Source organism: Eschrichtius robustus, chromosome 8, assembly GCF_028021215.1.
Source record: "Eschrichtius robustus isolate mEscRob2 chromosome 8, mEscRob2.pri, whole genome shotgun sequence".
Classification (NCBI taxonomy): Eukaryota; Metazoa; Chordata; class Mammalia; order Artiodactyla; family Eschrichtiidae; genus Eschrichtius; species Eschrichtius robustus.
In genome coordinates this window covers 20,024,481-20,050,748 of record NC_090831.1, presented here as the reverse complement: position 1 = coordinate 20,050,748, position 26,268 = coordinate 20,024,481, and the positions used below count along the sequence as shown (strand labels likewise).

Genomic DNA, 26,268 nt, shown 5'->3' with positions numbered 1-26,268 from the left:
TCCTCCATGCTATCTTGTGCAGGCAGACACAAAGGAATTTCATTCCTTCTCCCCCTACTCAGTACCTCTAAATAAATGCAAGTAGACAACCACTCGTTTTCTTTGATCCAGAAAGCGTCAGTCACTACATTAAAAGGCTTCCTATTTGGGGGTGCCTATTGTGAGAATTTTTCTTCAAAAAAAGAATGAAAGAATAAAATGCAACCGAAATTTAAACTAGGCTCCGTAATTAAGCACTTTAAATCTGCTCAAAGTAATTTTCAAGCATTTACATGCTAACAGAAAACGTCTTAAAAAATATGAATAGACAAGAAAATCAGACCCAAGGTTCATAACTGATATAACAGGAAAAAATTTTATTGTAGAACTAGTAAAGGCCAATGACTAAAAAAAGGAAAGAAAACCATCATGCAGATTAAAAAGCTATGTTGGGTAGTTAATTGCAAAAGTGACCAGATAAACCTCACCTAAGCATACTGCAGTTATCAATTAGGCTTAGAGGTGGAAAGCTGCCCTATATCTGATCAAACTACCTTGCCTTTCGAGAAAATCAGGGTGAAAGATAAGCATATACAAACTTGGATCTTTAAAAAAAAAAAAAAAAATTCTACTTACTATATTTTGCAACTATGATTTTTTAAAGTGGTGGCCTTAGGAAAATCTGCTTTGGCAAGCAACTGCAGAGGCTCCTGTGGAGAGGAAGTCAAAAGACTGGGCTTATATACAAGGGCTGCTGGCACATTCAAGGTGCAGGGGATAGTTCACAGAGTAAAATGTAGTCCTAAGTAAATGGGTTTCAGGCAATTTCAGTGTTAAGATAACATCATTAAGAGTAGAACAGATTGTGCTCAAACCCTGCTGTTTATAATTAACACGTTCCTTCCAAATACTCCAGGGTCCCTGGTAAATAGTCTTCTGCTCACATTCACCCAGACCAATCAGAGTATTTTCATCAGATTCCATGCTGGGCCAGCACCTGTCTGGACAAATCCAATAGAGCCAAAGAACTCCTCTCCCTGGCCAACTGAGTAGTTGGATGAACACAGCTTGGCTTAGTCATTGTCACAGTGTCCATATGGCTTTGAAGCTTGTTTTCACAAGAAATCATACAAGTATTTTATTATGTCAAAGTTCACCGTCCTATAAACAAAAACAGATAGTATGTTAGCATCCTCACCGCCTAGACTGCTCAGCTTTGTATGTACGATTCTGAGAATCACATGCAAAATAATTCACAACTACTGCTAAACAATCCTAAGATACTGTCAAAAGCATCATGATAGAATTGACATTATTTTTTTAAATGTCACTAGGAACAGAGTTTCTTTAAAAAGTTTTTTTTCCCCAATGCATAAAGTTTGCTTTTCTAAAAAAAGGAAACGAAGTTAGAATTATCCAACATTCTGTATTTCTGTATTATACTACAGAAAGTTTGGATTTCATCTGAAAGCTATTTGCTTTTTGTCTAATAACCAGAATAAAGTAATTAGAGATGCAGAAGTATTTAAATCTTCTTTGCTTTTGAACATTGTTTATCTTCCAAAACACCTGTTTTATCATTACATAATGCATAGCTCATCTGTCCTCATTTGTAGTTTTCATTCTTTTCAGTCTTTTAACACTGGCTGACCTGTGTGTGTATTGTAACTAAATCTGTATGATACAAGAATACGATACAACAAACAGACGATGTGAATGTATATTTTTGTACTCTGATAGCAGGCAGAATAAAATAGCAGGAGACAGAGACATATAATTATTTTCCTTTCTCTAAACTCATTCTTCACGATAAATATTCAGACTTGGAGGTTTATTATTTGAATAAATGGTCAAAATAATTAGATATAATGATCTAGCAATAAGTATAAAATTAAAGCCTTAAAGTATTCAATTCTGCAAAAATAATCATCCATGTGAGAACAGCCTTTAAAGATGCACTAATTGCATGCTCTTATTTATTAAACCATCATCAATTAGTGTTTTTGTCTATCATTTTGTAATACACTTTCTAAAAAAGTTTCTAAGCAAATGACTGACATATCAAATATTTTAAAAAATCTGGAATGGGGAACTATAGATACTGCTTATGAAAACACATTTTAAAATAGCTCAAATGAGATGCTATGGCTATTGTGGTACCTAATGATCGAATGAAGAGTACTTTAATTGTTTCATTACAATAGTGTCTCTCTGAAGAACACTAAAACTTTCCAAATTGTATAAAAACACTGCCAAAACAATTGTTATCATTAGCAGTAATAAAACAACTAAAAATAGTTACTAAAATAAAAACTTATCTCAGGCATAAAGACACAAAAGGTATGGTTATTATATCATAAAGCTGTTTATTTTTATGTGCTTTTCTTTCATTCAACTCTAGAGCCCCACCAAACTTACTAGTAACAAGGTACCACTAACAAACCATTTTTAAAAAAATCATGAAAAGATTTTTCATGATTGGTTGAAAAGATCTTTTTTAGAGGATTTTAGAAGGAAACAGAGATAGCAGGCTATTTTTAATCATAGGCAAAAAGGAAGGTTGAATTTGTATATCTCACCAGGCACATTTCCCCACAATGATGTTGGGTCTTAAGGTTATAAACCTAAAGTGACAAGGTAAAGTGAACTTAATGTTAAGTTTTATTGTCTTTTGGATTTTTTTCTTTCTTTCTTTTTTGCACTGAGTGGAAAAGAAAAAGTTTAGAAGAAGCTAAGATGAAAACAAAATTCCCACACTATGGGACTAGAAGGCATTATTTGATAGACTATTACAAAGCCATACAAAATGATCAATATGAAGCCATAACTACAATATTAAGAGAGGTAAGGAGAAAAGAGAATTGCAACTATGTTGTGATAGCTACAGAGAAATGTTTGTATAATGGACTAGTACTAGAACATAAACAAATGAAAATACTGTGATTTGTTAGTGGTAGGACTCCTTCATCTTATCTAATAATCTATTTAACACTGCAGCATAGTTTATGCAATAAATTTTTCTTTTTAGAATGAATGGACTGACTTAAAAATACTAAGCAATTTACACTAAAAACACTTAAACACTTAAAAACACTAAGCATTTATAAAAGGCTCACTACATTCCATTTCTCTGCTTTGCCACTGGAAAGTACTCAAGCAAACTGAATCATACAGTTAAGATTTTTGGACTTTAAAAAAAACTAAATTAATTGTGAAATGAATATGTAAGATCATTCCTCTAAGAAACATTTACTGCCCAAGATGTATGACTACTTTTCTCTATCATCCCTCCACCCCCCAGTATAAACAGGTGACTTACCCAACTGATCCCCACATATATTATTTTAAGACACAGCAGAATTTGATAGAATAACCACAGGGCAACGTCAAAACTTAAATCACACATCCCAAAGACAGTTTTTAAATACTACAGGAGATTCTCTCTCTCATAGAACACAAATAATTATTTTCTAAAGTAAGCATCTAGAAAGAAATAGGATAAACAAAAATAATGTTGGTGGCACTCTGCCTAGGAGTAATTCTTAAATCAGAATTTAGAATACTTTAATACGAGTTAATTACATGGCATATATCTAAGGATTTAATTTTGCCTTTATCCTTTTATTTCACTTTGTTGATGCTTTTACTACATTGAAATACTTTTTTCTCATGGGATACTATTTTATTTCCTTTTACTTTTGTAGGCAGTTTGAGTTTTTCATTTTTAGCTTGGTCCTTCTGACAATTTGCAATCATACAACTTTAAGTTGCAATCTAAGTTATTTTGTAGCGTCTACCCACTGACTGCAGAGGGAAAAAATTAGAAACTTTAACTACCGTTAACATTAAGAACCCAGGGACAATATTTAATACACTTCTTGGCATCTGTCCTCTCCCATACTCTACACCTCCGGTATTCTGTGCTCCTTTCTGGAACCAGCCTCCTACTGCTTCTCTGTCCAAATCTTTCCACTGTTCCTCGGTCAAGAACATTCTCTATGTCCTCTACCTCTTCCATGAATGAATGGTTTTTTTTCTCTTCCAGGCTTAACTGAAAGTTGGCTCCCCCTGAAGCACCAAGCCTCTTCTTCAGATCTTTCCAATGAGGTTAGACTCTACTGTAGCCCAGGCAGTCCTGTCAGGTGGGCTTGGTGTCCCTGTGCAAAAAGCTCTGCTCCTCTGAGTCTCAGACCATTCCACTAGCCACCCTTTATCCCCCTGTCACCACCTCTTAGTCAGCTAATAATGCAGCACCCAGTTCAGTCTTCCTCTCCATCCCAAGATCTGCCTCAGCTTTAGGGACTTCACTGCACCACTATCCCTCTCTCTTACCTCCAGAGGAGACAACTAGTTCACAAACCTCTCTTCGCTTTCTCCTGATCTACAAATAATTACTGAGAATTATGTGCCAGGCACTGAACTATTAGCCCTCTACTGGCCTTACTTCCTTCCTTCCCTTCCTAGCTTAGACTCCATGGTTTGTCACTTCAAGCATTCATTTGCTACCATCCACTGAATTCACCTGGCAAAACCCCAATCCTATGTGATTTCAATTACAGCCCTTTGCTGTCCCAGTACCGGGCATATGGAATGCTGTTGGAGAAGATCACAAGTTTCACAGATTGCTGCCACTGTAAATTCAAGGTCAAGAACCTCAACTGGGCCCTCAACACTAGCATCAAGTTGCTTTCCTTGTCAGCACTTTCCCCCATTCCCCACAGCAGCTATTTCAATATCCATATTCCTCTCAAACTGCTAGTACTTCTGTCCTTAGTCTCAATATTGCCTCCTCCTTTACAGGCAAAACAGAAGACGTCAGATCAGACCTCCTTCAACTTCTTGCCACCAAATCTCCCAATTCAGCTCCATCTGAATCCACCTTTTCCTCTTGTTATAATGCAAAGGGATTCCCCTCTCTCATCTAGGCCTATTTCTTTAATGTTTCTAAATCCCATGTTCTACACCTTTTCAAGGACTTTGTGTTTTAAATTAATACCTCTCTTTTGTATCATTAACTCTCCTTCTCTATGAGTTCTTTCCTATCAGCATTTAAATATGCTCAAATCTTTAAAAAATAATTACCTGCTCACAACCCCACAAACTGTTTAGTAGGTAATAATCCTCTCTTCCTCTTTATAGCAAAAATATTCTAGAATGTAGGCACATGAGGATAGGATACAAATCTGTTATACTTCTTGCTATATCCCCAAAACCTAGCATAGGGATTATAATGGACAACACAATAAATCTTAAGTGAATAAAAAGCATTCTATTTGCTGCATCAACTTTCTTATAAATACTACTTAAATGCCCTATAACCTGACTTCCACCCCACTGTATCCCTGAAAGTGTTCTTGATAAAGTTACAAATGACTGCTTTACCATTAAATTGCATAGACTCGGCCTGATTTCTTGGCAGCAACTGACAATTTTGACCATTACTCCCTTGCCTTAGGTTTTTCTGCCTTTCTTGTATAATATACAACTTTTTATATCACTGTTTTATCCACTTACGCTTGTATCATGAGTATTTTCCTGTGTTTTTATCCTTCAAAATTATGATTTTAAATAACCACACAATGGTTGTTTTGTAAGAATATGTAATAAATAACTGATCCATCCCCTTACTTTGGATATTTAGGTTGTGTCCTGTGATCTAATTGTTCATTCTCTGCCACGGGTGTCTGGAACTAGGGCTACCTACTTCATCTTTGTTAACTATCCTCGGGATCTCCGATCTCCACCAAACCTCAATTTGGAATGAAACTCCAAATGCCTCCTTAGTACCTCCCTTCTTCATGCTGCCCCCAGAGTCAAGACTACAATTGTTCCCTTTCATCTGAAATTTTACTGCTAATCGTGATTTTTAAAAAACATGCAATACTTTGGACATTTGGCATATATTAAGTTTAAAGTCTTGTGCTGGGTTTGAGTAAGGCAATGACTGACACAGTCTCTGCTCTGAGTTTCATGGACTTATACTGTAGGGAGGAAGTTCTAATTACTGAATTAATTATTTACGTAAAATAATGGTAAGTCTGAGAAGATAAGGGGACCTGTATAACTGTTTATAGTGTGTGTGTGCAGGCGTGAGCGATGGGAGGTCATTGTATGTTTGAGATGGCTTCTTCAAGGAAGAGACATTTAAACTGAAATCTAAAGGTTACGCAGCAGTTAGCTAGATAAAGGAGAGGAGGAGTTGGGAAGTGCTGCATATGCAATGAATGGTGTATATGAAGAACTGAAAACAGCCAGAGTGGTTAAAGTGCAAATACCTAGGGGAGAAGGTGTGCGTGGCAGGTGTGGCTGGACATAAAGGCCGGGGCCAGGTCACTGGGGCCTCGCCGGCTATTTTAAACATTCTGTCTTTTATCCTAAGAGTTATGGGAAACTATTGATATTAAAGACTTTTAAGTAGGAAGGTGATATTAAATTTTTATAAGATCATTCTGGCAATAGTGTGGACAACAAATTATAAGGGAATAAGAGTAGACAGAAGACCAATTAGGAAGCTACCAGAGAAGAGATGATGGTGGCCTGGTCTAGAGGGCTAACAGAACAAATGACAAAAGTGAATGAATTTGAGATACAATAGGAGGGACTCAACAGGCTCAAAAGGACTAATGCTTGGATACTGGGAGTGTGGGAGTGAGAAATGCCAAAAATAACTCCCAGGTTTCAGGCCTGTGTAACATGGCAGACTGCAGTGCTAGTCACTGAACCAGGGAACCCTGGAGGAAAGCTGCATCACTCCTTTTTTGTTGCCAGGCAGAAGTAGAGGTAGGAATTCCTGAGTTCAGTTTTGGAAATACATTGATAATAGGTGGGAAACATCCAATAAAGGTCAAGAATATTAGAAAAAAGGTCTGGCCTTTAAAAACTGGGGAGTAAGATCAGCGCACAGATAGATGTTGAAGCAGGGGTAAAGCTAAAATTACCTAGGAAAAAATATAATATGAAAAGAAAAAAGCACTCAAGGACCAGCTACATTTAAAGGTCAGGTGGATAGGATACGCTGGCAAATGAGCTTTAGAAGAAACAGCCAAAGAATAAATATGAAAACCAGAAGACTGGAATCATGGGCTCTAGGAGAAGAGAGTTTTGAGAGACACAGAGAGAGAGAGAGAGGTCAACCGTGTTGGGTGCCTGAAAAAACAGAACAGAGAGTCTGAGGACTGCAAAAGGTTTTGGGGAAAGGGAGGAGATGGAATTCAGAGCACAAGTGGAAGAAGCCACCTTAGACAGTAAGAGGATCCCAACCTACTGATAAAGGAAAGACAGAAGATGGGCACCAGTGTAGGTAGCTGAAGTTCTCAACTGATAGTCTCGACTTAGTTCTGTGAAACAGTGAATGCTGAACAGAGCGAATACAGACATTAGGACTTGCGGTTTGAATAGAGTCGAGAATCTAGGTTGAAAAGAAACCTATGAACCACGTGCTCTACTGTTCAATACATGAGGTGGAATGGCTGGGAGGCTGGTAGAAGATAATCAGTCATAAGGAGAAGAGGAAAATAGAGCCAGATTGCAAGAGTCTCAAACAAACCCACATTTTCACAAGAAACTGGGAGAAAGTAACAATCTAGAAATGGCAACAAGAAAAAAGGAGAGCACTTAACGAGCATCCAACCCTGAGGACTGGGGTTTGAGAAAGTAAGAAGCTACCACTAGAGATAACTCTAGGGAAAGTAGTATCTCCAGGTAAGAATCAGGTTTTCATTAAGGCAGTGACGAAGAATATTAGGGAAAGAGAGAAGGATGGGGGAGGGAGGGAAAAAATGGCAGGTTAAGTCATCAGAAAAGAAGTACAAAAATATCACTGGGATGGGACGGGGGATGAGAGCAGATGTGGAAAGAGGGAGGTGACTATTCTTTGGACACTGCCCATGGAAAGTAAGAAAGAGTAAACACATGTAACAAAGCAAGTTAGAGTTCCCAAGTTCTACGGCAAAATTCCAGGTCTACAATTCCTGCTCCCTTCTGAGGTTGTAAATGGAAGTGCACTTCTCTGGATGTGTTTATTATCAATGATGCTGTGGATTAAGCAACACACAGTTCAGTTCGGTTCACTGCACATTCCTCATATGGGGCACTCACAAACCTGTCCTGTACATGATTATGATGGGGCACAACTCAACACATACACAGTCATGACAAAATCCCTGAAGTAAACATTCAGCATTCAAAAGTTATGCCTTTGACAGAGGCTCTTAGGATACAGAGTTTTAAATACCATTGTTTAGAAACAGAACGTTCCTGCTTTATGGTCATGTGGAATGAACTCCAAAAAAGTTTCTGCTCAATTTCCTCAGTGTAAAAGTTTGCCCAGTTTTATCCTAACAACACATTTCAAAACCCTCATTTCAAGTTTCAGAGTCTACATGTCATCAAAATGTCTCAATACCTGCTTCATAGTATCACAGAACTTTTAATTCAGAAGAGACTTCGGGGCAGAGGCTGCCAACCTGTGGACTTCAGAAACTTCAAGAAACTGTAAAATTCATTAGAGGAGATCTGCAAATCCATATCTATGTCAAGCACTGGTTTTAGGCTGAATAATGTTCCATGCCTATATATTATTAATTTTGAAATATACATAAATACTTCCATGATTAATTTTAAAAGGATTTTAAAATGGAATCATCATATTCAAAAAGGTTGGGAAGACACTGCATTATGGCATGTCTTGTTCCACCTACCAGACTACCCACACACTACCTCTTCTACTACAAGTCCTGACAAACTGTTATCCAGTTGCAACCATAATGGCTATCACATTTTGCCTAACAGCAAGTACACCTCTTCATGAGGAAACGCGTTACATTTTTAGATAGCTTTCATTTTGACAGACATACTTTCTTCCCTTGAATTTCTAATGCTCTAGAATTATCGAGAATTAGTTTCATCCATTTTGCACATGACAGCCTCTGAAATCTAGAGGTGGTTACCATATCCTTCCTAAGCCTTTTCTCTCACACCTTGCCCCTCACTCAGGGATGTGACATGGTTCCTCATTCTACTACTCTCCTCCTGCCCCCTCAGCATGTACCCATTCATTAATGCCCCCTTTTAAAACTCCAAGCACAGCATAGCATACCACATTTGATCTGCCTATGGCAACACATAGTAGACCTATTATATCCCTTGAACAAGACACCAAGACTTTTAAAACCCTGTAGTCATCTAAAATACTTAGAACTTAAGCCAGGTCTCTTCCATCTTGTTTTAGTACCTATGAGGTTTTTTTTGTTTGTTTTTTTGATTGAGGTAACAATGGTTTATAACATTATATAAGTTTCATGTGTAGTTGTATTTCGACTTCTGTATACACTACAGTACATACTAGTTTTTTGTAGTGAACTGCCCATTAAATCCTACCTTGCTACTATGTGACCATTATTCCAGTCTGTTAAGGTCTCTCAGAATCTTGATTTTTTGCCATATAACATGTTAGCTAATTCTCCCAATTTTATGTCATTTGTAAATTTGATGAGCGGGTTCATTCTACAGTGAAACTTATGCATTCTTGGCACTAAAATGACCTTTTCTTGCTTAAATGACTAATGACATTACACTAGAAAGAAGATTAATTTTTATATTTAGTGTATCATTTACATAATTCAAGACATTTAACAATTATTCTACACTTACCTAGCAATAGCTCTGATGAAGTCTAGAGATACTGTGCATTTGTATTTTGGTCCATCAAGCTGATCATCATGGCCAACCAGGGTTAATAGCTGAAGAGTCACTAAAGAGGTAATCTAAAAATAAGAAAGCATTTTTATGAGAAAATGGTTTAATCAGATTACATGATGCCCTTGTTTCTGAAACATTTTATACTTTGATAAAGATATATAACTGAATTCAGAAGAACATGTGCAAAGAATATGACTACTTCGAAATTTGTATATACAAATTTGTACATATGCTTAAAGTCTTAGTTAAACCAATGATCAATCTTTAAGGACTCCACTAGAGATAAATTTATTTCATTTAATGACACACACATGACTGCTAACCTTTAAAAACTATAAACAAAGGACATTCCTCCTCTCCATAAAAAATTTATGAAGTTTCTATCTAAATAGCTCAGAATAGCAAATCTGTACTCCCTTGAGAATTGCGCAGCTAAAATGTGAAAGTGGGCCTTTTTCAGAGTTGGGTAGCTGGTTAGATGAGATAAGAAATACATCCTTCAGACCGGGACTTAGTCTTCTTTTAAAACTGATCACCAACTAGGTAGTCAGGAAAACACCGGGTGGATTAATACAGGCAAAAGCAAAAGTGTATTCTGACAGGTCAAAATCAAAATAACTTCACATGCATAAGGCCAACAAAAGTGTTAAATGCTCTGAAACCCAAGAAAGCAAGCTGACCCAAGAGCTGAAATTCTTTGAGTAGCCCATTCTCTTCTCCCAATTTTTTATTCTCATCTCCTGCAGGCCAACAGAAAAAAGAAGCCAGCAATGGCAAGAAGATCTGGAGACTTGGTGACCTGTAACTGTCTGTGGCAATATAAGGGATAAGAGTTATAGTATCCGTAATACCTAATCATGTGTCTTAGGAATAAAAAAATGCTCACTTAACTTGAGATCTATACCTTGAGATGCAGTAAACATTCTGAGTAATAAAAACAGTAATAGTAGTAGTGATTTGCTTGGTACCAAGTACCTATACACAGCATCTCATTTATTCCTCTTGACCCTACAAGGTGGAAGCTATTGTACTCATTTTATAAACGAGCCTTAGAGATGTTAAGTAACTTCCCTCAGATCCCAGAACTGGAGGTGGCTTAGCAAGAATTCAAACCTAGAGTCCTTGCTCACCGTATTATGCTGCAAAGACTCCACTATGTTTCCCATTACCATTTTATTTTTTATTTTATTATTATTATTTTTGTTTTGGCTGCGCCACGCAGCTTGCAGGATCTCAGTTCCCTGACCAGGGATCGAACCCGGGCACAGCAGTGAAAGCGCCAAATCCTAACCACTAGACCACCAGGGAACTCCCTCCCATTACAATTTCAAAGGGAAAACTGTTATGCACTGTTCAGTCAGCTTTCATTACTTTATTAACAATTTTTTTAAATGAACATATGGATAGATTACCACAGTATTTTATGTATAGAAAATACTACATTTAGCAAATATAAAACATTTTTTCAATTAGGAAAACATTTTGTATCAATACATTGAAATATGAAGCTCTGCATTCAAAAGGCTAAGACTTTAATTTCTAATATTACAAATCAGATTATGTCTTGAAACATTTTTTCTTTAAATAAATTTATTTATTTTTGGCTGCACTGGGTCTTCGTTGTAGCGCACAGGCTTTCTCTAGTTGCTGCAAGCGGGGGCTACTCTTCATTGCAGTGAGCAGGCTTCTCATTGCGGTGGCTTCTCTTGTTGCAGAGCATGGACTCTAGGTGCGTGGGCTTCAGTAGTCATGGTTCGTGGGCTCTAGAGCAAAGGCTCAGTAGTTGTGGTGCACGGGCTTAGTTGCTCCGCGGCATGTGGGATCTTCTTGGACCAGGGCTTGAACCCGTGTCCCCTGCACTGGCAGGCGGATTCTTAACTACTGCACCACCAGGGAAGTCCCGAAACATTTTTTATAGATGTTCTATGTGTTGAAAAGAATATGTATTTTGAAGCTGTTACACTCTCCATTCTACATATATTTATTAGATCAAGCTTGTTTGTGTTGTTGAAATCTTATAAACATCATTTTTTATCTACTTGAGAGAGGTACTAAAATTCTCCCCCTATAATAAGAAGTTTGTCCTTTTCTCTTTATAATTGTTAGTTTTTGCTTTATATTTCTGAATCTGTTATTTGGTGCATACATTTAAAATTATCATGTTTTGCTGGCAAATTAAACCTTTTCATTATTATTTAATGGTCCTTTTCTTCAAAAGTAATGGCTTTGCCTTAAAGTGTGTTTTTTTTCCTAATATTAATATACCTATATCAGCATTCTTTTAGGTGCTAATCTTTTTTCCTATGTACTTTTCATCATTTTACTTTCAGGTTTTGTATTTTCTTAACTTTAGATAGTGCTCACATGAACAACATATAGTGTGACTTTCTTTTTATAGTCAGCCTAACAACAGTCCTTTTGGCTGGACTATATACTCCATTTGCTTTCACTGTAAAGATATTCTAAAATTTTATTTCTACCATTATGTCAAGCTTTCTATTTCTCCTTCTTCTATGTGTCTTTCTTATTCCTTTCTTGCCTTTTATTGAACTGAATTATAATATTTTGAGGACTGCCCTGGTGGTCCAGTGGTTAAGACTCTGTACTTCCAACACAGGGGGCGTGGGTTTGATCCCTGGTGGGGGAACTAATGTCACACATGCCGTGGGGTGCAGCCGAAAAAAAAAAATTAATCCCCACTGAGATGTAGACATTCGAGAAAACACTTGAAAAAGATGGAAAAAAGATATCAATTATAATATTTTTTCATTCTATTGTTTTACTCTATTACCTTGGAAATAGTTTTATATTCTAATTTCCATTTTAATTTTTTCTTTGGCCCCCAAGCTATTTTAGAATTCTTCTTTAATTTTCAACTCATAAAGTTCCTCTAGTATTTTCTGATTTTTTTTTAAGGGGGGGACATCACAGAATGTGGTCTGTATACTACCAATCCTTTGAAATTTGATGAGAAAGGTGGATTCTTCAGGGGGAAAGAAGAGGGCACAGGGACACAAATGCCACTGTGGCAAAGAGTGAAACTGACCACAGTGGTCACTCTGCCTGTCCTGCCTGCCAAACCCCTTCCCTCTTTGTCCCAAGAATGTCTTCAGCTGATGGCAAATGAGTGAAAAACATGCCCACAAAATGGGATGACCCCATCATAGGCAAACAAGGTGGAGTGAGACAAGAGTTTTCTCTCTAACTTATACACATACTTATATCCTATCCTCCATTTTGCCTCTTGGACTGCAAAGCCTAAAATATTTACTATGTGGGCCTTTTACTGAAAAAGTATGCCAACCTCAGCATTTAAAAAATTGCTAGATTCAGATAATTAATTTAACCAATGTAGAAATCGAGATGTTCAGTGAGTTGTCCAAAATGATAATGACTAGATAATGACAGAAACTTACTTGACTAGGATTTAGCTCTCCTAACTACAACTCCAAAACTTATGAAAAGTATGACTAAAATGCGATCATAGCTGCGAGAGCTAACTTCTAATAAGTTGTATTATAATCTTGCCTGAACAAAGAATGTGTTAAAAGAATGAGGATGATCTGTAAAAAAGTGAGTGTTCAAGAGAACAGACCTGTCAGTGTGCCTCCAGCCAAGAGGACCAAGGGATCCTTAGCCATTAACTTGGAAATCTGGTATGTGCTGTAAGTTATGTGCTCACCGTAGAGGTGTAGTTGTCCAGCTGTCATTCTGTTAATGATTTTCTTAGTAATATTTTATATGCACATATGAGTAAAGTTGATGAAAAGGTAAAAAAATGTCAAGTTACTCAACATTTTTATAAATGTGCTCCCATTTACCTAGTTTAGGAGTTAAGTTAAATGAAACAGAAAATTAAGTTGGTTGTTAAAAATGTGTGAAATAGTGTTGTGCTCAGTAAATGAGGTCATCTGTAAAGCAACTTAACACAGTGCTTGTAACACAGCTAGTATTCAATAATATGAGCTACTATGTATATTATTACCATGTATTAGCACTATTTTTTAATTTCAAATTTAATGAATAGGTTTCTTTTCTAATAGCCCATTAATTTACTAAAAACTCACTATATTTTATTTGAAAACAGTTTCACATATATATATATATCCTATACCTTTCTGAATAATATGCCATGCTTGTTTAGAAAATAAAAAATAAAACTATCTGCAGATTTAAAATATCTTTATGAGATTTATAAATATTGACAACAAACTATTGGTTACCTGTGGGGAGAGAGAAGAGGGGAGGGACAAGAGAAGGGAATTAAAAGGTAAAAACTACTATGTATAAAATAAATAAACTACAGGATATATTGTACAGCACAAGGAATAAACCAATATTTTATAATAACTTTAAATGGAGTATAACGCCCCAAAATATTAAATCACCATGTTCTACACCTGAAACTAACATAATATTACAAACCAACTATATTTTAATTAAAAAAATACTTCTGAACAGGTCAAGAAAAGTAATGTGCGCATATATAAATTACTTAGGGAGAAACACTCAATGTGTCAATTTCACCAGGAAATGAAGTAGATTAAAAAAATGAATTGACAAAAAAAACCTGTATGAAAAATATAACAAATTAAAAATTATATGGCAGATTAGACCCAGATGTAGAGAAAATTAAGGAATATGAGGATAGTTCTGAAGAAATGACACAGAATGCAAACTAAAGAGGTTAAAAAAAGAGAAAATATTAAAGAGGTTAAAAAATAGAAAAGACAAAGTGAGAAGATCTAACATATTTCTAATCAAAGATCGAGAAGGAAAACAGAGATGGAAAGAATAGGGCAGAAGTAATATCTGAAAAGACAATGGATGAAAATTCATTCAAAAAGATTAAAAACACCAAATCACAGCATTAAAAACCAAATAAATCCAAACAAGGAGAAATAAAAAGAAATCCATACCTAGACACATCAGAGTGAAAGTACGGAACACCAAAGATAAAAAGTTCTTAAAAGTAGCTAGAAAAGGAAAAACAGATTATCTTCACAGGACTGGCAACTGGACTGACAGCTGTTTTAAGAACAATGATGACAGATGGTAATTGAGAAGCTAATTAAAAAAAAAAAAAATGGTGCCAGGTACCACAACAGTAACAGAATTTGCTGTTTTCTCAGGTTTTGTTTTTTACCTTTTTTTTTTTTTTAATGGAATGTGCTGGATGTCTCTATAATTTTGTTCAGATGACTGCAGAACCTGGAAAAGCTGTTGCTGCTATCGATGCATAACATACTGCTATTGGTCTTTTTATATAAATAAATAAATCTATATATATATACACACACACACACATATATATATATATAATTTGAATTTCTGGAAACTTTAGCTGTGCTGTCAACTTTGGAGAAGTATCCCAGTTGTACTGTGTTGGGTTGGCATTGTACAGAAATCAACAGCCATATTGGTGTAGAAACGTTAAACATAATTTTTTCCATTTGTACAGGGGTAACACACTGTATTAAATATGTAAGGTCTTATCTACATGGGTTTGATTACAGAAACTAATAAAGTATCCTCTAAAAAAAAAAGAACAACAATGAAAGACATAAAATAGTGGTGTATTTTCAACATACTGAAGAAAGTAACTGTTAACTCAGAACCATATGGCCAGAAAAAACAATCGTTTAAGACTGAGAATGAAATAAAAGGCACATTTCCAAACTAAGAAAAACCAAAGGTTTGCTATCAAAAGATCCTTATTCAGGCTTCCCTGGTGGCACAGTGGTTGAGAATCTGCCTGCTAATGCAGGGGACAGGGGTTCGAGCCCTGGTCTGGGAAGATCCCACATGCCACGGAGCAACTAAGCCCGTGAGCCACAACTACTGAGACTGCACGTCTGGAGCCTGTGCTCCGCAACGAGAGGCCACGATAGTGAGAGGCCCGCGCACCGCGATGAAGAGTGGCCCCCGCTTGCCGCAACTAGAGAAAGCCCTTGCACAGAAATGAAGACCCAACACAGCCAAAAATAAATAAATTAAAAAAAAAAAAAAAAAAAAAAAAGATCCTTATTCAGTCAAATTCATAAAAGGTACCTCCAGGTGAAAGTAAAGGAATCCAAGTTGGAAGGTCTGAAGTGCAAGAAGGAATGAAGAGTGAAGAAACTGGTAAATGTAACGGTAAATCTAAATTAATTTGCCTGTTTAGGTGATAACAATACTATATTATGGGTTTAAAAATAGGATTAAAGTGCACAACACCAGTAATACATAAATTGGGAGTGGACAAAATGAAGTTAAAATGTCCAAGGTCCTATGGTATCTGAGAGAATAGAAGTACTCACTAAATTTTGACTTTGATAAGTATGAATGTTATAATATTTATAGTAACAACTAAGAGAACAGAAACAAGTGTATGTACTTCTAAATTAGAAGGGGAAACCTGGGGCTTCCCTGGTGGCTCAGTGGTTGAGAATCTGCCTGCTAATGCAGGGGACACGGGTTCGAGCCCTGGTCTGGGAGGATCCCACATGCCGCGGAGCGACTGGGCCCGTGAGCCACAACTACTGAGCCTGCGCGTCTGGAGCCTGTGCTCCACAGCAAGAGAGGCCGCGATACTGAGAGGCCCACACACCGCGATGAAGAGTGGCCCCCGCTTGCCGCAACTGGAGAGAGCCCTGGCGCAGAAACAAAGACCCAACATAGCAACCAATCAATCAATTAAATAAATAAATCTTAAAAAAAAAAAAGAAGGGGAAACCTGAACTAGAAAATTCCAAAAGAAAGTAAGAAGAAGAAACAAAAATAGGTAAGACAAATATAAAGTATAAAACAAGATAATAGATATAAACAAAATTACATTAGTAATTATATTAAAAGTTAAGTAACTTTTGCAAATAAACGGCAAAGATTAAGTGACTGAAAAACTAAATCCAACTATATACTGTTTAGGAGAGATACATCTAAAACAGAAGAATATGGGAAGGTTAAAAGTCAAAGGACAAAATGAGATACATGAAGCAAACTAAAGAGAAAGTAAAATGATGAAGGTGTCTTCACGCAGACAAAAGAGAATTAAAAAGAGATTTAAAGAAGGGCTCACTTAGTAATGACAGAATGCAGGCCCTGAGCTCCTAATCTCTCACAAGAGGAGTGGCTTGAGACCCTCACTATGAAGGGATGAGACACAGAACAGGATGAGCAGCCAGGGAATAATGGGATCTTTGGGGGAAAGTGAGTACTGCTGAAAGTCAGGACAAACTCATTTTCCTTCCCAGTTTAGAAACAGGTAGGGATCATGATGAGAAAGTAGGTCTGAAAGTTTAATGAATGGGAGGCTACATAGAAAAGAGCTGACACTGTCTCCTATGGCAAAATATACTCATTAACTTCATTCCTTTCTATTTTTCTACAAGGAATTCATTTGCTAAAGTAGGTTAGTAATAGACATCTGAAACTCACAGATTAATCTCCCTTTATTATTAAAAATAGATTTCTTTAGTAGTTCTTTTTCTTTTAATATAGAAGACATTACTTACATTTTACCTTCCCACTGGCATTTCCTTATACTATTTCTTATAACTTCTACTTTCCTGTGATTCAAATACTCTCACATATTTAATTCAATTCTTTAATCCAAACTGTATGCTATATTTACTCTTCTTCCATTTTCTTCATAAATACAAAATCTGTCTTTAATCTAGTTAAGTTAGAATTTCAAGAATATTTTCAGGTATCTCACTGTCTTATTACTTTTACCATATTAGTTACAGCAAATTACCAAAGGCAATTAAGTTGAAACAGACAGTCCCTTGAATCACTTTCAGTTCTACCAAGATTCCATGATAAATGAATCATATAAATTACACAAAGGATATAGTGCCACTTTAAGATGTAGCAGTCAAAAAGCATTTCCAAAATATTAGTAAGATGACTGCTCAATTTGTTGGGGGGTGGGAGGGTAGGGTCTCATTTAGGAGAAGCTAATACACAAAAAATCTAAACCAAAGTGAAAACAATTAAATTGTAATGTGATTTTTCACATTAAATAACGCTAATTTCAGAGATCTTTTACTCCTTGAACTTACCATATGAACAAAACCAACATACAAATACATAATTTAGGAGAACGTTACATAAAGCAGTGTACAAATACCAACAACTTAAAAGTACTTTGCCAGTTTATGAAAATAATGCTGAGTAAAACTGAAAAAATCAAATACAAAGATTAACTTATGGGTTCAACATTTTGAATCTCAAACATATTAATTTATGCCTAGATGAAAAATTCTGGAAAAAATATACGAAACTTTTGGAAAATTATTTCTATACATGTATAAGTACAAGAATACCCACCTTCCTCTCCATTATTGAATCCTTAAAATTATCTAATTTTTATTTCCCACTGCATATCCATGAAACTCTTGGGGACTTGGTCTAGGTACTGTGCATTCAAAGATGAATAGGATCATGGAAAATACTAATTTACTTCCTTGCCCAACGTTAAATGTTCATGACAAAATGATGAGGTCGCATCTGCAGGCTGGCATTAATGCCTAAATATTTTGATGTGGTCAGTAGGAATACGGCAAAAGTCTGTAGACAGTAAGGGTACTCAGGACCAGACTCAGTTTTGTATGTGAGCATGTGCAAACATAAGACAGAGGTGGAATCAGAGTCCTTCTCATCTGCTGCAGCAGCTGAGGATTTAGTAACAAAGAAAACAGACACACAAGAGTCACTACTTTTGTTAAGACCCCCAAATGAAGGAAGTGATTTAGTTCCAGCAAATAAGAATTAACTGGAATATTTTGCAGGCTATAAAATCAATGTCTTAGAAAGATTTAATCTTTGTTGGGGAAAAGCTCTCTAAATAATGGCAAAATATATTTGAATATTTTGAAATCTTTTTTAGCATTGTTCAATTTACAGAAAGCTTTTCATCCAATTGAGCTAAAATAACCCTAAAACATATTTCATAAACAAATACTAAAAACAAGCCTAGCCAGAAGAAAATATATTTTAAAAAAAATATATAGGAGGACTTCTGGTCCAGATAACATGGCACAGATTCATATTTACAGTTCTTCCCTGCTAAGTGCAACTATAAACCCTGGAAATAACCTAAACAGCAACCAAAGGACTCTGAAAGGTGGAAAGAGGAAGGCAGACTGCTTAAGGACCCAGGAATGGAGGAATAATGTAGAGGCTGGAAGTCTGATGAATCCCCACACAACAGCACAAGGTGACCCAGGCTCAGCATCTCCTGACACCCAATCCAGAACAGAAAGCTACCCAGGTAGGCTTATTTCTCTCCTGGACTGAACAGGAGTCCTGCCCAAAGGCTGGCAGTTGTATGTTCTGTATCTGGCAGAACTATCCCTCATGAATGAAGTGGAAATAAAGACATTCTCAAATGAGGGAAAACTAAAGAATCTGTCACTAGTAGACCTACCTTTGAAGCATGGCTAAATGGAGTTCTTTAAACTAAAGGGAAATAAAAAAAAGAAGGAACCTTGCACATCAAGACAGAATAAACAACAATGGAAACAGAAGAAATATGGATAAAGTAGACTATCTCCTCATGAGTTTTCTAAATCATATTTGATTAAAAACTGACACCATCTAATAATCAAGACAATGATGTTTAAAAAGTGGGAAAGTTAAAATAATCTAAACGTAAGTAAGGTTATCGTATTTCACTGGAAGTAGTAAAACATTGATACCACTTACAGAACTAAACATGCAATTACCATATTACACAGAAATTGCACCCTTTGGGCATGTTCACACAAAAACCTGTATATGAACATTCATAGTAGTTTTGTGACAGCCAAAAACTGGAAAGAACCCAGATATCCTTCAATGGGTGAATGGTTAAACTAACTGTGTATTCCATATCATGGAATACAACTCAGCAGTAAAAAAGAATGAACTATTGGTACATGCAACAATTTGGATGACTCTCAAAGGAATTAATTATGCTGAGTGAAAAAAAAACCAAACTCAAATGTTACATACTGTATGACTCCATTTATACAAACTCTTGAAATGACAAAAATTTTAGAGGTGGAGATTAGTGGTTGCCAGGGATTAGGGGAACAGGCAAGAGACAGGTGGGTGTGGTTATAAAAGGAGGGGTCCTTGTGATGGTAGAACTGATATATCGACTGTGGAGAGAGATACACAGACCTACACATGGAATAAAATTTCAAATAACCAAATATGCACAGATATACACAAAAATGAATACATGTAGAAGTGGAAAATTTGATTAAGATCAGTAGATCGCATCAATGGCCATTTCCTGGTTGTGAAACTGGGTAAAGGGCATGCAGCAAGAAAGAGCCCTTATTATTTCTTTCCACTGCACATGCATCTACAGCAACTCAAAAAAAATTTTTAATTAAAAAAATAACAACACTGATAAAATACACAAAATATAGAGGGCTTTGAGAAAGACCTTATAAACTGCCAGAAGGCATTTTATCTCAAAATATTTAAGTACCTATGAAGTAGATACTTAAACCTACTCATAGAAATAAAAACATTTTTTGACCTTTATTTACAGGGATTTTAAAGAAACTACTTGATAAAATATTGCTCAAAGTGGGTAAGTTTGAGAATCTTATTTCAATATTGATAGGTCACTGGAGTGAGGCTATATGGGTTTTTAAAAGTTTATAGATTACAGATTTTGCCACTGAAAGCCAGATAATTAGTTGTGACTTGTGGTTCAGCCACAAGGAGAATTTGTAGCTGCTGGTTTCATGCTGTGAGCCCATAAAAATATCACAGAGTTGCTCCAAACCTGTGGCTAGTACAACTTATCACCTCCTCTAAAGCATAGAAGGATTAGAGCAAAACTGCTATTATGTAAATCCCAACCTCAGTGTTCTACATTTCCCCAAATTCTACCTTTTATTTCTATTTTTTTCAATGGTGAAAGTTTTGTTCTTGTTTGTTTGGAGGCTATAGCAACCAAATGCACTTCAAACTTATTAAATACTAGTGTTCCACTATAAAAATTATTATGAAATAAAATTATGAGCTAGCTCATCAGGACTGGAATCCTTGGAGATCAATGCCTTGTTTCACAGATGAGAAAACAGACATCATAAAAGGATGACTGGCATTATCAGCCCCTAGTCAGTCACCCCTAACAAATTAATATGTTGGACATGTTAGCAGATGTTTCAAATTATTAATCCAAAAGTCCCAATGAAAAAGAATATAACATATATACCATGCAAGAGGTTTACTAGAAAACATTTTAGAGTTGTGACAAATTTTAAATTAAGTACTTAATCCTAAGAATATTTAACGTATTAAAAATGCTTAGCCAAAATAATGCTTCATTTTGGGTGTTCATGAATATTAGAAGGTGGTCTGCCAAGACTATGACTACTGTAGTAAAGACCCCAGTCAATGCTTTTATCTTTTCTTCTACTGCTCTTCAAAGTTCCTGAGACTGACACATATGTAACTGGCATTCACTCCTGATTGGTCAGTTCTACTGAATATCAGTGACCATGGGTAATTAGTAGTATAGGGAGTGGAACTTGTTATTGAGTCCAGGCTCTATAGATTAGATACAGACATCGACAGATCTGTATCTACAGGCTATAGATACAGGCATTGTACTAGGCACTTTAATTCCTTCAGTCCTCACAACAGCACGGCCATGAGTTAGGTACTATAAATAAAGCTCTTTTTTCGAGAAGAGGAAACATCTTCAGAGAGGTTAGTAAATATTCAAGATCACTGAGGTAATAGTGGTAAGAGCTACACTGGGTTTGAATACCATCTGAATTCAAAGCTTATACTCCTTACACTACCCCAAAGGGAGATGCAGAATATAGGGAAGAGATCATCATATTGAGACAGACTAAGGAAAGCTTTACAGAAGAAGGCACCAGTAAGGAAAAGTGAGTAAAAAGACAACTCTGAAAGCATTCCACAATGAAAGGGGATACTGTGAGTCTGCTGGAGGTTAGAAACCCAGCAGCAAAGGCATTGCAGATAAAACAGAGGAAAAAATTTAAATGAAATTGTAGCAAAAAGGATAAAGAAGTATCTCAACATAGGCAAATGTCCTGCCCCAGGGATACAGGTAATAGCCTTAAGAATTAACAATCAATAACCCTGTGAACAAAATTATCAGATATGAGAGGTTTGATATTACCAAAGTAATATTAATGTGGAATTTATTAACCTTATGACATTTAAACTTTTCATAAATCAAATTGCATATTATATTAGACATAAAATTACTGTTTTTAAGGTTTAATTTTAAAAGATAAATTAAGGTGGAGGAAAAAGCACAATTTCTTAAAATCTGAAATTATTAAACACTGAAAATGGTATCCCAAAGCAAAACTTCCTACACATTTGTGGATTAAAGATAATTTACCAAAAAAATTCATGACTATAAATCATACAAAATATATAATAGTTGAATAAATTAAAAGTTAGGATACACATAGAAAATTTTAAAGCAAAGATATAAAAAGGTCTTTCCTGAAACACTGGAATAATTTTCAAGAAATACCATTTTAATTACCTAAGTAAATTTAAATTTCTGTGGAGAAATTATTACTCCCCTTCTTGGTTTCTATTACCTATGAAGACATATTCCTTTGCCAATAATTTTCAGATTTTAGGGAAGTATACACTGTTTTCCACAGCTGTTTTTGTTGTCTACTGTATCAAGCTCAAATTCAAATGAATGAAATTCAACTGAAAAAAAAATTAGTCTAGAAAATGGGTTTTCTTTTTCAAAGTGAGGATTTAGATTTTGTGCTAGGAAATACAGAATAAAGTTTAAAAAGAAACTTGTACAAAAAGTCAGTCACTCTACCTCTAAGTTTTAGCCATGTTTACATTGATGTTTCTCCTCAAAATATAAATTCTGGTTTTTACTCCTTGGTTTAAAAATAAACAAAACTAAAAATCTGAAGCATCTTACTATCAAAGAGAATAGTATTTCCATAGTCTTTATACACACACACACATATATATACATATATATGTAACATATTGACACTAATTAAAGGATTTTATTTTACTTTAGCTTAAAATACTCAGTCTACCTAATTCAAAAGCCAAAATATTTATTTTTTTCCCTCCGACTAGCACCTATGTCATGACTGAGGCATTCACAAAGAAAAATAAAAACTAAAAACCTCCTTAAACATAAAATGTTTTAAACTTTACATCTTTGATGGGGTTGTACAATATTTGCTTAGTTAATCTTTGCTCTGCGTACTATTATGTTCTTTGTTCTCATCCATCTAGGGGATGAGCTGATTATTTATGTCTTAACAATAGGAGTTCATGTACCACAGGGAGGATTTTTTTTCTTAATCCGAGAGGCAGTCACTAACAAGCTTCAGCTGGAAGTGCTTGATGTTAAAACAGTGTGAACCTGTTCCTGGGCTAATAAACTATGTTCTTTCTGCCAACAAAAGGAAATCAATTTACAACTGTAATTAAATTTTAACATGCTCATTATTTTTATACTTTCATAGGTTAGTCAATTGATTTGTGAAATACTTTCATAGGTTGTCAATTGATTTGTGAAATATCCTATCCTGCTTGTTTTGGAAGAGCTTTACAATCTGAAACATTAAATTATTTAAATAAAAAAACTTAACGTGTCAGTGTGTGAGGTCCACACAACCCAACAAGCAACACAGTTGATCTGATTTCAGGCAATGTGATAATTCATGAACATATGGCATATATCAGGAAGAGTTCAACCGACATTCTTATGCATACAAAGGAGAGGTGGTGAGTGCAGCAATGGAAGGGAGGGAAATACTCTCTAAGTTAATTCAACTTAAAAATCATCACAGAGGGGCTTCCCCGGTGGCGCAGTGGTTAAGAAACCACCTGCCAATGCAGGGGACACGGTTCGAGCCCTGGTCTGAGAAGATCCCACATGCCGCGGAGCAACTAAGCCCGTGAGCCACAACTAGTGAGCCCGCGTGCCACAACTACTGAAGCCCACGCACCTAGAGCCATGCTCTGCAACGAGAAGCCACCACAATGAGAAACACGCGCACTGCAACGAAGAGTATACCCCGCTCGCCATAACTAGAGAAAGCCTGCCTGCAGCAACGAAGACCTAATGCAGTCAAAAATAAATAAGTAAATAAATTTATTTAAAAAAACCATCACCGTGAATTTGTATTAAAAAAAAAAAAGGCAGGGAATGGACTGTTACTCTTCAAAACACTCAGATAAACAAAAAGCGGCATGAATGTTTATACCTAGAGGAACTAAAGATAGCACCTCTAATCTCTGGAACTTTTTAGCATACAGATGACTGCAGGTCTTTACTATCCAGGAAGACCCTAACTTCATGCTTAGAAGAATGGGAAGTCATTCATTCAACGAGTGAATCCCATGTTCAAGGCACAGTGCAAGAGACACGAAAATGAAGACAAAGTCTGTGCCCTCAAAGAATTCAGGGTATCAGGGGAGACAAACATATAATACAATGGCAATAACACAATATGACTGCTATGCTAGTGATATGGATAAATCCAATTACCTGACTTTAGAAAAGGTAATGACTAATAGGAAGGGAGGCAAAATGTGAATTCATTGAGAAGTGGCATTTGGGGGGTGGACCACAAAACGTAAAAGAGAGCTCAACAGTGGGGAGGACAGCACATGTAACAACACAACAAGGAAAACGGTGTGCTTTTAGCGAGGAAACACCTTACTGTGAATGGTGTACAAGATGAATAAAGACAGTGGCAGAAAATAGTGCCAGTCTCTGAAGGGCCTCACAAGAAATGCTATGAAATGTAGACTTGGTTCTGTAGATAATGCAACTCACTAAAAAAGTGTAAGCAGAAAAATAAGACCATATTTATTTTTTAAGATCTTTGCTGATGACTGTATGCAAAATGAATTTGAAGATGTCAGTGTCAGGGAGACCAGTTAGGACAGTGCTGCAATGGTCTAACTAAGAAATAATGAAGCTGTGCATTTAAGGCAACGGCAGTGGAGGTGGGAAGACAGGAACAAGTTTGAGACATTTGTGTTTAGGAAGAAAAACAGACTGGGCTTGTTGAACAACTAAGTGAAGTGAAAACAAAAGAGGGTTCAGAGACAATTTTTCCATTTAACTAAACTAAAAACTGGAAACTGTATTATCTTTGTTTTTCTAGTACTTAACATCGTGCATGCCACGAAGTATGTGCTTAGTAAAGGATGAACAAGTAAATGACAAGTTTTGAAACTTAGGTAAGGCGGAAAAAATCACAGGAAAAGGTTTAGGGAATACTTTGGTTTTGGATATATCAGGTGTTGGTAAATATGGCACATTCAGGTCTGATTGTTCTGTTGGCAGTCTGGGTCCAGAGATAGAGGAAAAGGACTAGAAATAGAGAATTCAAAATTTATCAGCATAGGGCTTCCCTGGTGGTCCAGTGGTTAAGAATTGGTCTTGCAATGCAGGGGATGCCGGTTCGATCCCTGGTCGGGCAACTAAGATCCCACATGCCACGGGGCAACTGAGCCCGCGCACTGCAACTACTGAGCCCGCATGCTCTGGAGCCAGTGTGCCACAACTAGAGAGCCCACGCACCACAACTAGAGAGAAGCCCACACACCGCAACAAAGAGCCCAGGTACCGCAACAAAAGATTCGGCGTGCCGCAACTAAGACCCAACACGACCAAAAAAATAAATCAGTAAATAAATATTAAAAAAAAAAAAGTTATCAGCATACACATAGCATTTGAAGCCAAGGGAATAAATAAGACACTCCCAGATAAACCTAGTTCCCTTTCTTATTCCTAATTATTGGAAATTCAGCTCTCCACCACTATTCAGAGTGGCCAAGGTGAGAGAACACCTTAGGTTCTAGAGGTGACTTGGGAACAAGGACCTTAATTTCTCATCTAGGGGAAAGGACAAGGACTTGGTGCAGCACCATCTCATGAAAAATGTCTACTATGGGCAGGTGAGGCCTATATCCTCCAAAGGACTCGGACTAGTTGTGAGCTGACAAGGAATCAGGACAATTTCTCATTGGAAACCCCCTTAAGCATCAACATTCCTTTTAATCAACTTTTTACAGAGTATTTTAAAATGTAGCACACATTTCCATAATGTAGATTTTTTCCAAATCATTTAACTCCTAAATTGTTCTTATTAAAACTCCTATCCTCATTAAAACAATCCAGTCATAAAGCTCTAAGGTATGCATTTGCCTATATAGTCTCTGTATTAACAGATTTACTTGAATAGGCATGTATAAGCACATATCCATATAAACTCTTTTGTGCGTGCTTTCAGCAAAATATTTGCAAAGTCAAATAAAATTTATTGGTGTTCAATATTTTTCTCCAAAAACTGTGAATAAAGGGTATACATTTGCTATATTTATTAGAAAGGTAGTCATAAAATATTGCCTACAAAAGTAAGGTTCCAAGATATTATTTTATTCAACAGTTAAAAGCATAATTTATGCAATATTTCTACCCCTTAGGCAGTATTTTACATGTCACCCTTAAGCAATGGTTCCATTTCTCTAGAGTTCAGTAAACATGCCTACTCCTGGGCTGATATATTCACAAAGGCAAAGTGGTTACACTGAAGAAATTTAACACCAGATTTA

General features: G+C 36.1%; 1 protein-coding gene across 2 annotated transcripts in view; it reads right to left on the bottom strand.

Annotated features, from left to right (window-relative positions):
- Positions 1–337: 337 nt before the first annotated feature.
- Positions 338–26,268, bottom strand: part of ORC5 (origin recognition complex subunit 5) — a 72,598-nt gene continuing 46,667 nt past the window's right edge. Inside the window, exons 12-13 of one of the 2 annotated variants that reach the window (XM_068549917.1) lie at positions 9,631–9,743; positions 338–1,140 (exon numbers count right to left, since the gene is read on the bottom strand). In XM_068549917.1, the coding sequence (XP_068406018.1) occupies positions 1,095–1,140; positions 9,631–9,743 (159 nt within the window). In that variant the 3' untranslated portion in view covers positions 338–1,094. The remainder of the gene's footprint in view (positions 1,141–9,630; positions 9,744–26,268) is intronic. The other variant, XM_068549916.1, reaches the window with a different exon arrangement.